The sequence below is a fragment of the Zootoca vivipara genome, chromosome 2, assembly GCF_965207765.1.
Source record: "Zootoca vivipara chromosome 2, rZooViv2.hap1.1, whole genome shotgun sequence".
Taxonomy (NCBI): Eukaryota; Metazoa; Chordata; class Lepidosauria; order Squamata; family Lacertidae; genus Zootoca; species Zootoca vivipara.
In genome coordinates, this window is record NC_142584.1 from 59,592,630 (window position 1) to 59,608,299 (window position 15,670).

The 15,670-nt window shown below is 42.6% G+C and overlaps 1 protein-coding gene across 3 annotated transcripts in view; it reads right to left on the minus strand.

Annotated features, from left to right (window-relative positions):
* Nucleotides 1-9,396: 9,396 nt before the first annotated feature.
* Nucleotides 9,397-15,670, minus strand: part of PDGFRB (platelet derived growth factor receptor beta) — a 75,920-nt gene continuing 69,646 nt past the window's right edge. For all 3 annotated transcript variants that reach the window (XM_035105655.3, XM_088662010.1, XM_060271638.2), the window contains one exon: nucleotides 9,397-15,486. In XM_035105655.3, coding sequence (XP_034961546.1) covers nucleotides 15,351-15,486 — 136 coding nt within the window. In that variant the 3' untranslated portion in view covers nucleotides 9,397-15,350. The remainder of the gene's footprint in view (nucleotides 15,487-15,670) is intronic.

Here is a 15,670-nt window from a genome sequence, read left to right on the forward strand (position 1 = left end):
TTGGTTTCTCAATTTCTAGCATTAACTTCAGTTCACCGAATTACCACATCAATTTACAATTTTTTAAATTAAAAAAATCCATTTTAGCGCTCCTCACTCCTAATAAACATATATATTTTTTGCCTAATGCACACATTTCCTCCTAAGATGATGCATTTCTGTATGCCGTTTACACCAATATATTCATTTTTATGCACACTTTCCTCCAATATGCATTTTTTAAAAGTTAGAGAACTGCATCACAAAATCTGAAGGACTGCTGTGTTTCCCTTTGAATATTGTTTAGGGCAGCGTTTCTCAACCGCTGTTCCGCGGCACACTAGTGTGCCGCGAGATGCTGGCTGGTGTGCCGGGACGTGCGGAGACGAGAAGGGCGATTTGCATTGTCACGTGCCTGGCAGCCGCCAATAAAAATCACTGACCCGCCGGAAAGCAATATTTCTCCTCCTCTTTCCCAAAGCTCAGTGCAAACGACTGGAGGGTGGTTTTAGACAAACTTAAAGAAGCTGGCTGGATGAGCTCAACCTGAAACTTGCTGAGCAAAGGATTGCGCTGGGCTGGCAGAGAAATCAGCGGCTTGTGAAGCCTTATTACAGGAGATTGCAACCAACACAGCAATTGGCAAGTGTTTCTTACAGTCATAATTATATAGTCAATATAGGGCGGCACAGAGTTAACTTTTTTAACTTTTTTAATGGTGGTGTGCCTCGTGATTTTTTTCATGGAACAAGTGTGCCGTGGCCCAAAAAAGGTTGAGAAACACTGGTTTAGGGAAGTGTAAATCAGGTAGGTTTGCATTAACACATGAACCAAACCAAAGTTCTCTCCCATTCCTACTTGCAAACTACCGGTAGTAAACTTCTCTGGCCTCTCACCGCGGAACAAATATAAAAATGTTGCAGAGGGAGCTTTTAAACCGACCCCTGGGGAAAAGCTGGTGTGAGCTGGAAGATGAGGGTAGAAATCCAAATCATCCAGATGGGGGACAGGGCAGAACTAGGCAATGAGTGCCTAGTAGGGCTTAATAGCCGGCCAAGGACCTGTATGGGGAAATGCTCATGGCAAACATATCTGCAGAAGTAACCGCTTTTATATAGTAATGATAGAAGCCTCCAATACAAGATGAGGGAGCTGGGGTGTCTGGTGTTAAAGGGGAACATAGGTATAGTGGCATAATGGAAATCTGGTGAAATGGAGAGAACCACCAGCCCATAGTTATTCCTTGACATAAACACTACAGGAATGGCAGGGCACATGGTCATTAAAGGTGCGGTATGTCAGAGAGGCCTTTGGGTCCCGTCCTGCAGGAGTTGCCATATGTTCTTATTATATATTGTTTGCTCTGGGTTCACTAATGAACTAGTTAGGTGAAGCACTGCACAGCTTGCGGTTAAAGAAAAGGCTGACATGGGGGTGGAAGCACAGGTCAAGAACCCCCCTTTACCTTCCTTGGTGGATTTTCAGATTTGTCAGCATTAGCAAAATGAGAAGTGAGTGGGAGGAAGCATATTTCCTTCGCAGTAACCTTAAGGGTTTTGTTTACAATGATGGATATGGGACCTGATCTGTCTATGCACAAAAGCTTCGACTGTGTGTACTGTATAGAGAGCCCCACCACCACCCTGAAACATCCAGTAATTGTGCCACTATGCTGATTAGGAGGGACGACGGCTAAACCCAGCCCTCTGTTTCCCCCCTCCCAAACCACAGATAGATTCAATAACACTGGACTGGAAAGAGTCACTGAATTTGTGCATAAGGGTCCTCATCCTGCTAGGAATATGTGTATGGAAGCCTGGATCAGTGTATCTCATGGTTGAGTATCTCTTGGTTATACTCTTGTTTGGTATTGTTTTGATTGGTTCTGACTCCCAAATGATGTGCCACACCCCATTGTTGCATTCAGCCAGAGAAGCACTCACACACCTAAAACTGTAATTTAGGGCATTTGGCATACACACATAGTGTTATTTATTATCTCCCTATATTTGACACGTGTGGCCTATTTGCATTTAGCAGTATTTCAATTGATAGTTTATGGAATTTAGTCATTGAAACCCCATAAAATGATTACAGTATTGTGTAGTTAGAGCAATGGATTTGGGCAAGGGGAAAACCTGCATTTAAATCAGCCCTGAAGCTCACTGGGTGGTGACCACTGAGCCAATCACTGCACCTGTCAGCCTAACTCACCTCATTGGGTTGTTGTAAGGATATAATTGGATACTGCCCTAAGGCAGTAAGAAGAGCTTTGCTAGACCAGACCAAATTATCTTCATCTAGCAGTCTGGTATTATACGGTGGCCAGTAAGATGCTTCCTGAGTAAGGACAAACAGGGCATGAAGTCCCTGAACTCCTTGGGGAAAGGGCAGGCCATAAATGAGATGAATACATAATAAAGCACTTGCATTTCAAGGTCAACATTTACATTTCAGATGCAAACTGGAACTCCAAAATCTGAAATGCTGGCAAATTTTGAATATTTGCAGTGACGCTTCTTTCAGTTCCTGCAGGAACACTTCAGAATGATAGCTAGGACCAAAATGCAATGGCCCCTATCACCCCTAAGCTAGCCCAGAGGAATCCATGCTTTTCTGCCTGATGTTGATGAAACCAATGAGTCACCTAGGAGGGAATTGTTGTCAGTGTTGTGAAAAATCATGAGCAGGCTGGCTTTTTGACGTACAACTCTGTCCTGATTCCAAAACAAGCAGTGAGGAATCCTTTGTCAGCTGCATCTGACCAACTAGTGTATTGTTCCAGAGATCAGCAAGGGCATTTGTTGAACTGAAAGGCTCCCTTCCTTTCAGTTCATGGTTGGAGTCAGCCACCTCATATCACTGGGCATCTGCAAGGGCCACTATGCCCTGCCAGGGGGCACTGCTGATACCTGCCCTAACCTTCACACTCCATTATTATTATTATTATTATTCATTTCCTTTCTATACAGCTTTATAGTGTTTTAGGGGGAGGGGACTCAAAACAGTTTACAACCTACCGGTATATCAAAACATCAAATAAAACAATCCAGAATAAAACATTACTGAAGAAAGTCAAATGCAAAGTATACATCCAAAGCTACATAATATTTTAGTTTCCTGTTAATTATCTTAAAGATTTCAACTACTGAATGCACATCAAATGCAGCAAAGTTAACAATTTTTTTATCTTAAACATTTCAGAAGAAAACATCACTAAAGGAAGTCATATATAAATGCACATTTTAAACAGCATAATTAGTAAGAGAATAAAATATTAACTTAAACATTGAACCTATCTGCTGCTGTTGCTGCCCATGGTGGCTGGTGGCTGTGGAAGCTCAGGTTTCATGACCTGGGTCTTCACTAAGAGACAGCCAAGATGGCCTCTGGCCTCTTCAGCAGCCTCAGCTTTTGCAGCTGGAGTCAATCAAGGCCCCTCCCTCCCAGGCCAGGTGGGATGAGGCCTGCAAGGCAGAAAGCAGGTCTTCCAGGCCTTACACCCTAGACCAGGCACCCCCAAACATGGCCCTCCAGATGTTTTGGGACTACAACTCCCATCATCCCTAGCTAGCAGGGCAGTGGTCAGGGATGATGGGAATTGTAGTCCCAAAACATCTGGAGGGCCAAGTTTGGGGGTGCCTGCCCTAGACGGTCTTTAAAATATGGGGTCTTGCAAGAAGTACCACACAGCTGGATCTCACCGCCCTTTTAATTTCCCAAAATGCTGCTGACCTAGTCTCACTGTGGGGCATAATGAAAAATTAACAGGTTACCCAGTTCAGTATGTTAACATTGCCACCACAGTCAGGTATGGTCATCAGAGTCCACCAGAGCACATTTGTACTAGAGCCCCTTAAAATTACAGCTGGTCCTATTTATGCTGCAATCCTGTACACATTTACCCACTTACTCGCTGTGTCCACTTCCAGGCAACACAATTTAAGAAGGATCTGGACAATTTGAAACATATGCAAAGGAGGGCAACCAAGAAGATCAAGGGCCTAGGAACTAAGCCTTATGAGGAGTGCTTGAAGGAGCTGGGTATGTTTAGCTTGGAAAAGAGGAGACTGAGAGGAGTTATGATAGCTATCTTCAAATATCTTAAGGGCTGTCACATGGAGGAGGGAGCATGCTTGTTTTCTCCTGCCCTGGAGGGTAGGACTCGAACCAATGGCTTCAAGTCACAAGAAAGGAGATTCCAACTAAACATCAGGAAAAACTTTCTGACAGTAAGAGCTGTTCAGCAGTGAAACAGACTCCCATGAGAGGTGGAGGACTCTCCTTCCTTGGAGGTTTTTAAACAGAGGTTGGATGGCCATCTGTCATGGATGCTTTAGCTGAGATTCCTGCATCGCAGGGGGTCAGACTAGATGACCCATGAGGGTCCCTTCCAACTCTATGAATCTATGATTTGTGCACCAGAACTGCAGGAAACAATGAGTGATTTGTGAGAACAGTAATACAAATCTTTGTTTTACTACTAGATTCTTTGAGCATAGAGTTAAGGATACCATCCTGGCTGGTAATGCCACTGCTCAAAAGTCTTGACCAATGCATATTTTAACAGAAGGTTTTTTAAAAAAGAAAAAGACGTTTATTTCCTTATTTATCCATTTTTCCAGGAACAAATGCCAACTCAAAAGGAACTGACTCAATTTGAAGGAACAAATATTAAATTGCTTGCCCAGAGGGGAAACTATCTCTCAGTGGTATGTCAATTGTTTCTATCCACCAATGAATACCAGACAATTGTTAGGTCTAAAAACCTGATATGTTACTTTCGTTAAAGGGTCTGGGGTTACATTTAGGTTATGAGGACTGTGTCAGCATTCAAGCAATTAAATAACTGGCAATAATTACCCAGAATGTGGTCACAGAACCAACATACATTTAACTGTTTTCATCTGTCTGTCTTGGGAGACAATGCAGTAGACCCTCCAAGTGTCCCTATTTTCCAGGGACATCCCTGATTTAGGGAAGCTGTCCTGGTTTCTGATTTGATCCTGGAATCAGTGGTGGTGCAACGGGGGTGCGGTTCGCCCTGGCAGCCATGTGTGTGTGGGGTGACAAGGCGGCACCCCATGGGGGCTCACCCAGCCGCCGCGCAAGCAGCCATCGCGCCGCCACCGCTGCATGTGGAGGATCCGCCGTTCGCAGCTGCAGCCGCGAGCAGAGGACCCCGGCACCGTCCACATGGCGCTGGAGCGGCACCGCCGGCAAACCGCTATGTACAGCACATGTGCAGCATCGCTATGTATGGCACATGTGTTGTATGTAGTGACACTGCACATGTGCCCTACGTAGCGACGCCCCGCCCTGGGTGTCATGAAGCCTTCGTTCGCTCCTGCCTGGAATGTCCTACTTTTCCTTAGGATGTTGGAGGGTATGGCGTTATCTGACCCCCGAGCCATTTGAAGGCAATCCTGTATAGGGAAGTTGTGTTTTTTTAAAAAATGTTTAATGTTTTATTATGTTTTTACATATGTTGGAAACTCCCCAGCGTGGCTGGGTAAACCCAGTAAGATGTGTGGGCTATAAATAGTAAAATTATCATTATGGAATGGGGCACCCCTGTTTTCATCAGGAAAATGTTGGAGGGTACAGTGTAAGCATATATGCCTTGGGGGTAAGTGAAACTGCTGCACTTGAATTCTGGGGCACTCATGGCGTTCTGAAACTAAAGATATGCTTTAAGAAGGTAGGGCAAACAAATCTTTCCCATGGGGAGTCTGAAGAGGACCAGGTAAATTGAAGGAATTCCACTTAAAACTTTACTTTTAAGTGCATGGAAATAGAAGCAAAAGGCAACTGCAAACTAAATAATGATGAAACTGAACAGGCACCTCGTAACAGGTGATGGTAACATTTCAGAACTCACTTCCATTCAGAACATAAGAAGACTACTTCTGGATCAGGCCAAAGGCCCAGCTAGTCCAGCCGCCTCTTCTCACTAGTGGCCAACCAAGATGCCTGTGGGTCCTGAGTATGAAAAGCAAAGGTAAGCGTACTTCCAAAAACAAGATGTAAACCTAAATCCTTAACAAAAGTAATGAAAATTATTGAATAAAGATGCCAGCATACCCAGTAAGGCTCCGTCAAAGTCTTGGATGAGGTCCGAATCTGATGTGAATGTTTGTGACACTGTAGGTGTAATCCAAGGTGCAAATCCCAGTTTAATATGAACAGTTTGCTACAGGGGGGAATCTGCCAACTGAAAATGACCCTCACTTCCATCGGAAGGGGATGCTTCTTGTTTGGGTAGAGGAAAAAGAACTTGCCTGCAATGTCAGCCTCCAAGCAGGTTCTGGCTTATTCTTCAAGCAACCAGGTGGGTTCTGATCAAGATCCAATTAAGACAATCTGTGTCAGGTGTAAGAGGCCCATAACATGACCCAGAAAGTGTGTGTTATTCCAGCAGAAATTATAAACTTTTATATTTGCATATATAGGCAAGGTTGCAACTGAAAACATATATATCTTGCAATAAGCCGATTTGCCTTTGAAATATCTTTAACGGAAAACAGCTTACAAATTCTTGCTTGACATATGTAAGAACTTTTAATGTTCAGCAACACAGGAGCAGTTACACACACACGTGCAGTTTGCACTTACTAAATGGAAGCAGCGATAAATTTAAAACTGTTTTGTGACGTTTTCAAGAGCAAACTCATGGAGAATTAGTAAAAATAATTGGAGGCCCTTCGTAAATGGAGCTCCTAAGCTGTAGCTTACTTAGCTTGTGCATAAATCTGACACTAGTTCTGAGGTAATTTTTGTTTGGACAGCCCTAATGCTCAGGTAACTTCATGTCTGCTTACATTTGATGGATGTCCATGATTTTCCCCACAGCCACTGAAGTTTGTTGAGTTCTTTTCTTTCCCCAGAGACTTAACATAAAAAGGGTTTGTATAAATGCAATATTTTTTGATGGGGTAAGGGTGATTATTTTTCCTTCTTTGTTGACTCAACTATTAATGACTGTTGGTGGACAGAGCTGCCAGTCTTGACAAGAACATCTCAGCCTCCCCCTATGAATCATGCCTTTGCCAATGAAAAAGCCATCAAACTGTTCTCCTCAGCTTAGTCGCAGTTGGTACATTTTAGGGTCTTAAAGCAGGCTCATTTTACACTTGCACATGAATCATCTTCTATCAGCTAATACAGTTTACTGACACAAGCAGGAAAGAGGTCAAAAACACAGCATGCTGTAGCCACAGCATCAAATTGATTTTAAGGGCAATGGTTTTTGAGAGCTTCAGCTAACTGGATGCGCCAAGGATGCTAATTTTATCTCCTTTTTTCAGGAAACCATCTCATTAGTCACCTGCACCCAGGTTGCTAGCAGACTTCCAAGAAGATGCATTAAAATAGCTGTTTTACAAGACTGAATAATTTTACTAAATTAGTAATATAAGAGAGAGGAAGAGGGACAAGATGCTGAACCAGCTGTTGCATTGAATAATCTGCAGTAGCTGAAACATGGCACAGGAAATGTGAGAGCAGTTCAACCAGGACAGGCATACAGATGGTCTTGCAAATGGAAAAAAAAAATATTGGATAACAAATAATCATTTAGACCAGGCATGAGATGCCCACAGACCGAGTGATGCTTTCTACAGCTGATCTTGGCTGGATCTAGATACTTCAAAGAAGCGTTTCAGTTAAACACAATGTAAACTTTGTATGAGAAATCAGGTTGGCAAAAACGGAACTCCACAGCGCCATCTGGTGTCACAATGTTATAATGCATATACAATGCATATGAAGCGCCTTTTCTTTGCCAATGTAGCAGAGTCCCTTGTGTCCCCTGATAAAGACCAATCTCCTGGGTCTGGGTTACTTTTGGTTATTGCCCTGTGGCTGGGTTGCATTTTTAGGTGAGCCACACAGTTAGTTGACTGCATAGAATTTACACATATATATGCAAAAAGCAACAGCCCCTCCTTTCCCCAGGACAGATGGGGGTGATTATTTATTTAATGCAATTCATAACACCACCCCTTTTCTTTCTTCATGGAACTCAAAGTGGCATACATGGAATTCTCACACTGTCTCCCATCCAAGGACTGGCTGGATCCAGACCAAGCAAGGTCCTCACCTTGCCTGACCATCCCAGCACTAAGGCAGCACTATGAGCCTTAACCTTTGATGTAAAATATAAGCTTGGTATTACACCTCTCACTTTTCCTCAGCTGGAGAAGAATGTGCAACTTAAGGGCAATTTAAACATGAACATTCTCTGCACAGATGGCACTTCCATATAGTAGGAAATAGCATACATATGCACATTTTGCAGAGTCTGTATGCTGTTCACATGCTCTGGGAAGCTGCAAACAAATGTATATGATCATCATCCCTGATGATGAACACACATTTTGCATTTCATTTTCCCCATGGAAGTGGAGAAGAGCTCTCATAGTTCAGAGATGTTGGATGGAAGAAACATTTTCAGGCTGGCCTCCAGTGTTGATTTATGCTAGAGCGAGGCTTGTATGTTGTCTCAGGTGAAGCATTTTCATTGGACACTACTTGAATGCACTGCTATAGGCAAAATAGGTCCTGGTAAATTAATTGGTAGGATTCCAGATATTGGAGGAGCCCTCAAAGTCTTGGCTCACACCTCTCAGCGGTGCATACAAACAACAGACCAGGTCTATGCTGTTGGCAGACCTGCTTGTATGCCTTCTTACACACCTAGACAGCACCTGTAAGCTCTTCTTTCCACTTACCTTTTTTCATACAGCCCACTGAGTCTTCATCTGCTCACAGACTCCCTCTCTCTCTCTCTCTCTCTCTCTCTCTCTCTCTCTCTCTCTCTCTCTCTCTCTCTCTCTCTCTCTCTCTCTGTCACATGCACTCTTTCCTTGGTACTGCAGATAAGCTCTCTCTAAGCCCTGGAGTTATATTAACCATGTTCAACAAAGAGTCTTGTGGCACCTAAGCATATTAACATTCTTCCTCTCAATGCTGTTAATTCATTTGCTAAGAAATTTAGGAGAAACCTCCTCAACCCCCCCAATGTTTTCTAAGAAATATTCTTCTTCTTTGGCAATCATTCATAGTCGAGAAAGATTGTCTTCCATAAACACGGTTTTAACAATGGGTCCGTAAGTGACTGTGGAGGCCAATTCTGGATCCACACGTCCTTCCACAGTGGGGACATTGGTTTCCAGGCGGGAGTTGATCACGGTGTGGATTTGCCAAGCGTGCCTTCCTCTTGGCATATGATTCTCCCTTACGTCCTGAGATCGAGTTTTTTCAAAGCCCATGACACCTTTGGTAAAGGCTGTTCTCCAACTGGAGTGCTTGCAGGCCAGTGTTTCCCAGTTGTCAGTGTTTATACTACATTTTTAAAGATTTGCCTTGAGACAGTCTTTAAACCTCTTTTGTTAAGATCACAGAAAAGCCCCAGGGTTTTTAAAAAGAAGCTCTTTTAATTTTAAAAATCTTTTTAGAAAACATATATGACAAGTTTACAGCATAAAAAATAATATCTCACTGGTATAAATGTGGTTTAATAAGAGTCCTAACATACATTTGTAAACCTAGGATATTATGTCTTTGGTACCTTAGTTCAAGACACCTTTCTGTATTTCACTCCCATGATTGTGTACAAAGGATTAAAAATACAAGAAATGGATTCCCATTCAGAGATTGCTGTCAGTTGCTATAAGAAAGAGTCTCTATGGCTCTGCCAAGAGACAAGGATTGGGAATGCCAAAAAGGTGCCTGGAAAGTAGAACAACTTCCTCCACAAAGAGGAAATTTGATGGATGAAGAGGAAGAAACATGTTGTGATTCATTTCTAATGTTATTTTCCCCCTATTCGTTACTTTAAGATACATGTAACAAAACAAGAATAAAGTGGACATTTTTGTAGATGTCAAAGATTATTAAATCCAAGTTTGATACACACAAATGGCAAAGTTCTTCTATCTGATTCATCAGAATTAGTAGCAATTTTGGCCATTTTGTCTCAGATTCTTTAAATTAATAGAAGAAACATAACATGGAACTGACCCTTTTAAGGTGTTCAGATTAATTTAATACTGACCATATAATAACTGCCTGTAATAATTGTCAATAAGATTTGCATTATGAGTGTCTGTAAAGAAAGTAATCTGAGAAAGGATTCCCTTTTGCTTGGAACATGTGCAATGCTTTACAAATCAAACGGAACTGGTTTGATTCTCCAGTCCTCAATTTAGTGTTTACTGGTTTCCAAACTGTTTTTGAATGGTCTGCTTATTTCAGAAAGCTGGTGAGACTATGAAGAAGGGAGCTTAAATGCCAATATTGGCCAACTTCAATAACATTGTTTAATTGCACTTCTATCTCCTGTCTTTCGGTCTACGAAGGACACGTTGGCCATTGGAAAAGTAGACAAGGCAACTCATTGTCCACCATACTAAAGACAACTAAAGTCCACCATAATATGGATCACACAACAGAAAGTAAAACTCTGCCATTCTCTACACCCCTCACTTAATAAAAACAACACAGTCAAACAGAAATGGAAAGGCAGAGACAAAAAAAACTGTATACATATCAATCTCATAAGCATTTCAAAGCACAGAAAATATAAAAAAAACACACGTAATTTTGTAATGTGACAATATTCCTCTGGTACATTCTGTCTATATAGCAGTAGTGGGTGGCTGGAGAAAGGTGCTTATATTTGAACTGATAACAGTGAAACAGCTGTAGATTAAAATATCACAGAGTACTGTATACTAATATGCTAGAAATGAGACCAAGATTGCAAAAATGGATTTGAGACATTTCTAAAATTTAGAATATTGGTTAGACAATATTCTAAAAATATAAAATAAAGCCAAGCAAACCCAAATGACAGTAATGCAAAAATACAAAACAGCAAGGGACCCCTGGGGGAAGGAGACTCATAGACCAAACCATGGCCATAAAAGTTGTGGAAACAGAAGAGTTCTTTGGTTAAGTACCTCCTCCTGCCTCTCACTCTAGTCTTGCCAATGTCAGGGGGCTAATCCGCAAAGCTCAGCTTTCTTATATTAGTGTGAACGTTTTATTAACTAGAACCCATTGCAGCCGGTGCCACCTGGCAACTGGGGCCCAGCAGGTATGAATGAATTGCAGTGTTTGAAAAAAAAACATGGTACCCAGCAGTCTGAAACAGTGGAATGGAAATGCCCAGTGACTTCAGATTTCCTATCTGTTTTTTGTTGGTGAGGAGTTTGGCTCTGTGCAAAAAGTGATGCCTATTCCTCAATTTCAATTGTTTTGTGTCCTTGCTATATAAGCTATGAGAACATCCACTGGTGCTGCTTCAACCCAGGTGGGGTGGGTGGGTACCTTGGCATTTGGCAGTGTCATTTGGCTGATCCACTGGCCTTGGCTAGAGTCATTTTCACTAGCAGCAACACTGTTAAACCACCGCCTTACCAAGATGCAAAACTGAAGAATTATTCAGCTTAGTGGAGCAGAAGGCAAATCAGGTTGTCCATCCTTGACAAGGAACCTTAGGTGTAGCAGAACATATCTGCCCAGCTACAACTATAGCCCTCTGAGCTATATAAGTAATTATATATGTCTACTGTGCTCTTTGGGACACAGGTGGCGCTGTGGGTTAAACCACAGAGCCTAGGGCTTGCCGATCAGAAGGTCGGCGGTTCGAATCCCTGTGACGGGGTGAGCGCCTGTTGCTCGGTCCCAGCTCCTGCCAACCTAGCAGTTCGAAAGCACGTCAAAGTGCAAGTAGATAATTAGGTATCGCTACAGTGGGAAGCTAAATGGCGTTTCTGTGTGCTGCTATGGTTCACAGAAGCGGCTTTGTCATGCTGTCCACATGACCTGGAAGCTGTACGCCAGCTCCCTCGGCCAATACCGCGAGATGAGCACCGCAACCCCAGAGTCGGTCACGACTGGACCTAATGGTCAGGGGTCCCTTTACCTTTACCTTACTGTGCTCTTTAAAATGCTGGCTTGTATTTCAGGTCACACCAAAATCCCATCACAGAGCATAGGAAGCTGCCTGACCACGGCAGACTAAACTGACTGGCAATAGCTCTCCGGGATCTCAGTAAATGTCTTGGCCAATGCCAGGGAGACCGTCTGCATGGAAAGCATTGTGTGCTGTTGCCACTGGGCTACAGGTCTCTGACCATGGAAAAGTACTATGCACATTGGGCTAATACTGCTTAAGCCAGCTGGGATAAACATTGTCCATGCTATGGTAATATATGAACATGGTGTAGTTACTATACTACACAGCACTTAAAAAGGAGCTATGCCATAGTGGTCTTACCTGTCCCCACCCAGAGATATTTCCATCATATCAGTGTCCTAAAGTAGAATACCAATAGGTCATTTCTACAGGCAATATTATCAAGTAGGTAACTACTTTGAATTATGAGTGTAATTCAAAGACTGATGGAAAAGGATGTGTCTTTCAGTTGGAAAGAGATAAACCTGGCACTGCCCATGGTTTATGGAATATACTTTCTCGCTGCCATAACACTGATCCTTTTAAGTGGCACATTCTTTTGAAAACACCCCCTGCTTCTACTTAAATCTAAATGTCTGTATAACAAGAAAATGGACAGAAAATTAGCAAATACAACATTGGGAGTGGGGTAGTGGTAGGTACTAATGCCTTTTTTTAAAAAGTCACCATTACGGTAAATGTACTGAAAAGCCATATTTCTCTCTATCTCTATCTCTCTCTTCCTTCCTTCCTTCCTTCCTTCCTTTAAAATATCCCTAACTTGACTCACCACCCCTCCCCCATCTATATCTATGGTACGAAACAAAATAAACAATGTTTTGTTAACACCAACCAGAATGAATATTTAGTGAATTGGAGGAGATGTTAGAGCCAGCTTTGGCAGGAATTGCTTCTGTTAAGGAAGGATTCGAGAAAAAGCAGTTTTTCAACTGGGGGATTTCTGGCTGAGGCAAGTTTGGAGTTGATCTACAGATTATGAAGAATGAGAACAAAATTTGACAGTTTATGACCACAGTGAGAAACCATATTTTTGAAACTCTTTGCATGTAATAGGCCAGCACTCCAAAGAGAAGGCTACACAGCTCCGCTGTGCTATACATAGTGATCTTTTTTTTTACAAGGGAGAAAATTCAAAGTGTGCCGCCCCCCCCCCACCTGTAATTTCAAGTAGCATGGGAAAGAACTCTGCTAGCTCATTCTGTCTAAAATGTAGATTAGCTCTGAGGCACACTGGCAGGAATTTTTCATGATTCTCTTAAATAGAATATATTGAGAACCTCACCTACCATCTACTGCTCAGCTTTGGAGTAGAATCTCCTCTGCCCATCCTCATCATCTCCCAATGCTCTCTGCTTAAAACAAGAAAAGAAAAGGTTCTCCATATAAGTCTGATATGAGATGCAGGCTATGGCATATGATAGGCTTGGGTGACCTGGTACCCTCCACTTGTTTTGGACTAACTTCCATCAGCTCCAGCCGGCATATGCTAACTGCGGCTGATGGGAGTTTCTACTGCCACACTGCAGAAGACAATTATTATCTCAAGGAGATTTGGGTGGTGCCCAGCAATTGGCCCTCTCATGCCCAGATAATGTTTAAAAATCCTGTGGGTCTGGGCCTTTAGGTGGTTACTTATGTTTATTCCACAAACTAGTAGTTTCTCGCAGTTCATCATGCTGAGACAGCACTGCATGGGAATCATTTCCTTCTAGATAAGCTTTCACAGGGATATCATCCTGACACCTGCTATAGGGAGCATTAGCTAGCTCTGGAAGTGATCTATGTTGACTTCCTGCCAAGTATTAGTTAGTCTTTCGCTCTGGTGGGAAACTGATGTATCACCCAAATTCTAGCTGTGTATATATACCCCCAAGAACATCATTGTTAGCCAGAACCTCTATACTAGGCTACCTGGAAAGTGCTGTCTACTGGCCAAGCTCCACCTGCAGGAGTCATGCCCACTGTCTGTTGAGGGACTCTCCAACAGCATCATGGATGTACGAAAATGGCAATGCAGAGGTTTTCTTTGGGCTGTTTAATAAAATCTTCAGCCTTCACCCCATTGTGTTCTGAATCCAAAAAGAACCATTGCCCCTTCGGGTGCAACAGAGTTGTAGTCCAAAACATTTGGAGGGCATCAGGTGGGCAAAGGCTGCCATATGCACAACCTGCATTTTTCCTGAAAGAACCTGCCAACGATCCTTTCCCCTTAGAGGCAGAATGGGACAGACCAACGACAACTGCTATCCATCGACCTCCAAGGTAAAACAAATATAGTGCAGTTTGCCTTTCCTCGCAAGGTACACTAGCATCTTCCTACTGGCCTCAGAAAGACCCACTCGTTCCTTTTAAAATTAGAAGTATGATAAAAAGACAGGATGCAGAGAAATGTAGCCGTGGACTGTCCTGCTGTTGCCACAGCTGAGTCATTAGTTGATGGTCTCCATTTGCTCAGTATGTTCTTGGGCGATAAAGTTGTGGCTTTAGGTCTAGTCTAGACAATCTCTGATCCTTGAGATCTATTAGTACCTGTAATCCACGGTACCTGTATCTGTACCATCATTCTCGTGATCCTGGAACTACTCAGCAAAAGCAGTGGAGAACCAAGGCAATGAAGAGCAGAACCCGAGTGAAATGTCTGATGTTGCTCTTCTGTTGGTCATCATCATAATACTGCCCTGAACAGAGAACCCCATGGAATGTCTGTAAATTGGATAAAACTGTGGGCAGATCACTTCTCTGTGTCTCCTTCGCTAGCAAAGCAAAAACCAAAAAAACTGCCCATACATACGTACATTCATACCCCATCCACACTTTCAGGATAAATTTTAAAAGGTGTAATTTAATCATCCATTGATTAGAAAATTCATTGAACAGTTGCTGGCCTCAAAAATAAGCCTGCAAAAATAGAAAGTGAAACAATTAGAGTAAAGGCACTCCTCAAGAGAACCACTGGAGATTTTTCTCTTTGGCTTGATACAAGGGGGACATGCCTTATTGTGGAAAGATTAGTCTTATATGAAGGTTATTTCCACTCCAGCAATAAGGTAGTGAGGCTGTCAAGCAAAGAGCGACATTTCTCATCATGATAGCCTTGGTTAGCAGAGACAAGTATGAATGGAGAATGAATTCTGCATTAGGCAATGGAATGAAAATAGTCTCAGTTATGAAGCGTGAGGAGCCATATTAACTTCTACTCAATCCTGGCTGCAGAAAGTCTCTTCAGTGTTACAGTTTCTGGGTTCTGCTGTGGGCTGAAGAGAATGGAAGATAATGGCATATTGCAGTATGGCTAAAGGAGAGGGAAGCACCAATTTGTGACCAGAACTCCCCGGCACCACCATGCATGCACACACGCTCTCTCTCACACACCTCTCTAATAATCCTAGCAGTCTAGCTTTGGTTCTGGAGCTGCTGCTTCTTCTTCTTTTTCTTCTTCTTTTTCTTCTTCTTCTTCCTGTGGGGCTAGAGGGCTGTCACAAGATATAGTAGACGATGTGTGTGCTTCATTCAGTGAAGAGCTAATGGTGGAAAGAGCAAAAAAGAGAAAGAGAAAGAATCAAGTTCCAGCTTTAATCAGGAGTCAATACATTACGAAAGCCTTAGCTGGGTGCCATGTGGGCTGCCATTCTGGTTTCTGAAACCAGTTCTACTTCTTAAAGAAAATTCCATAAGAAGCTTTGGACAACCATGTTCCCCATCTCC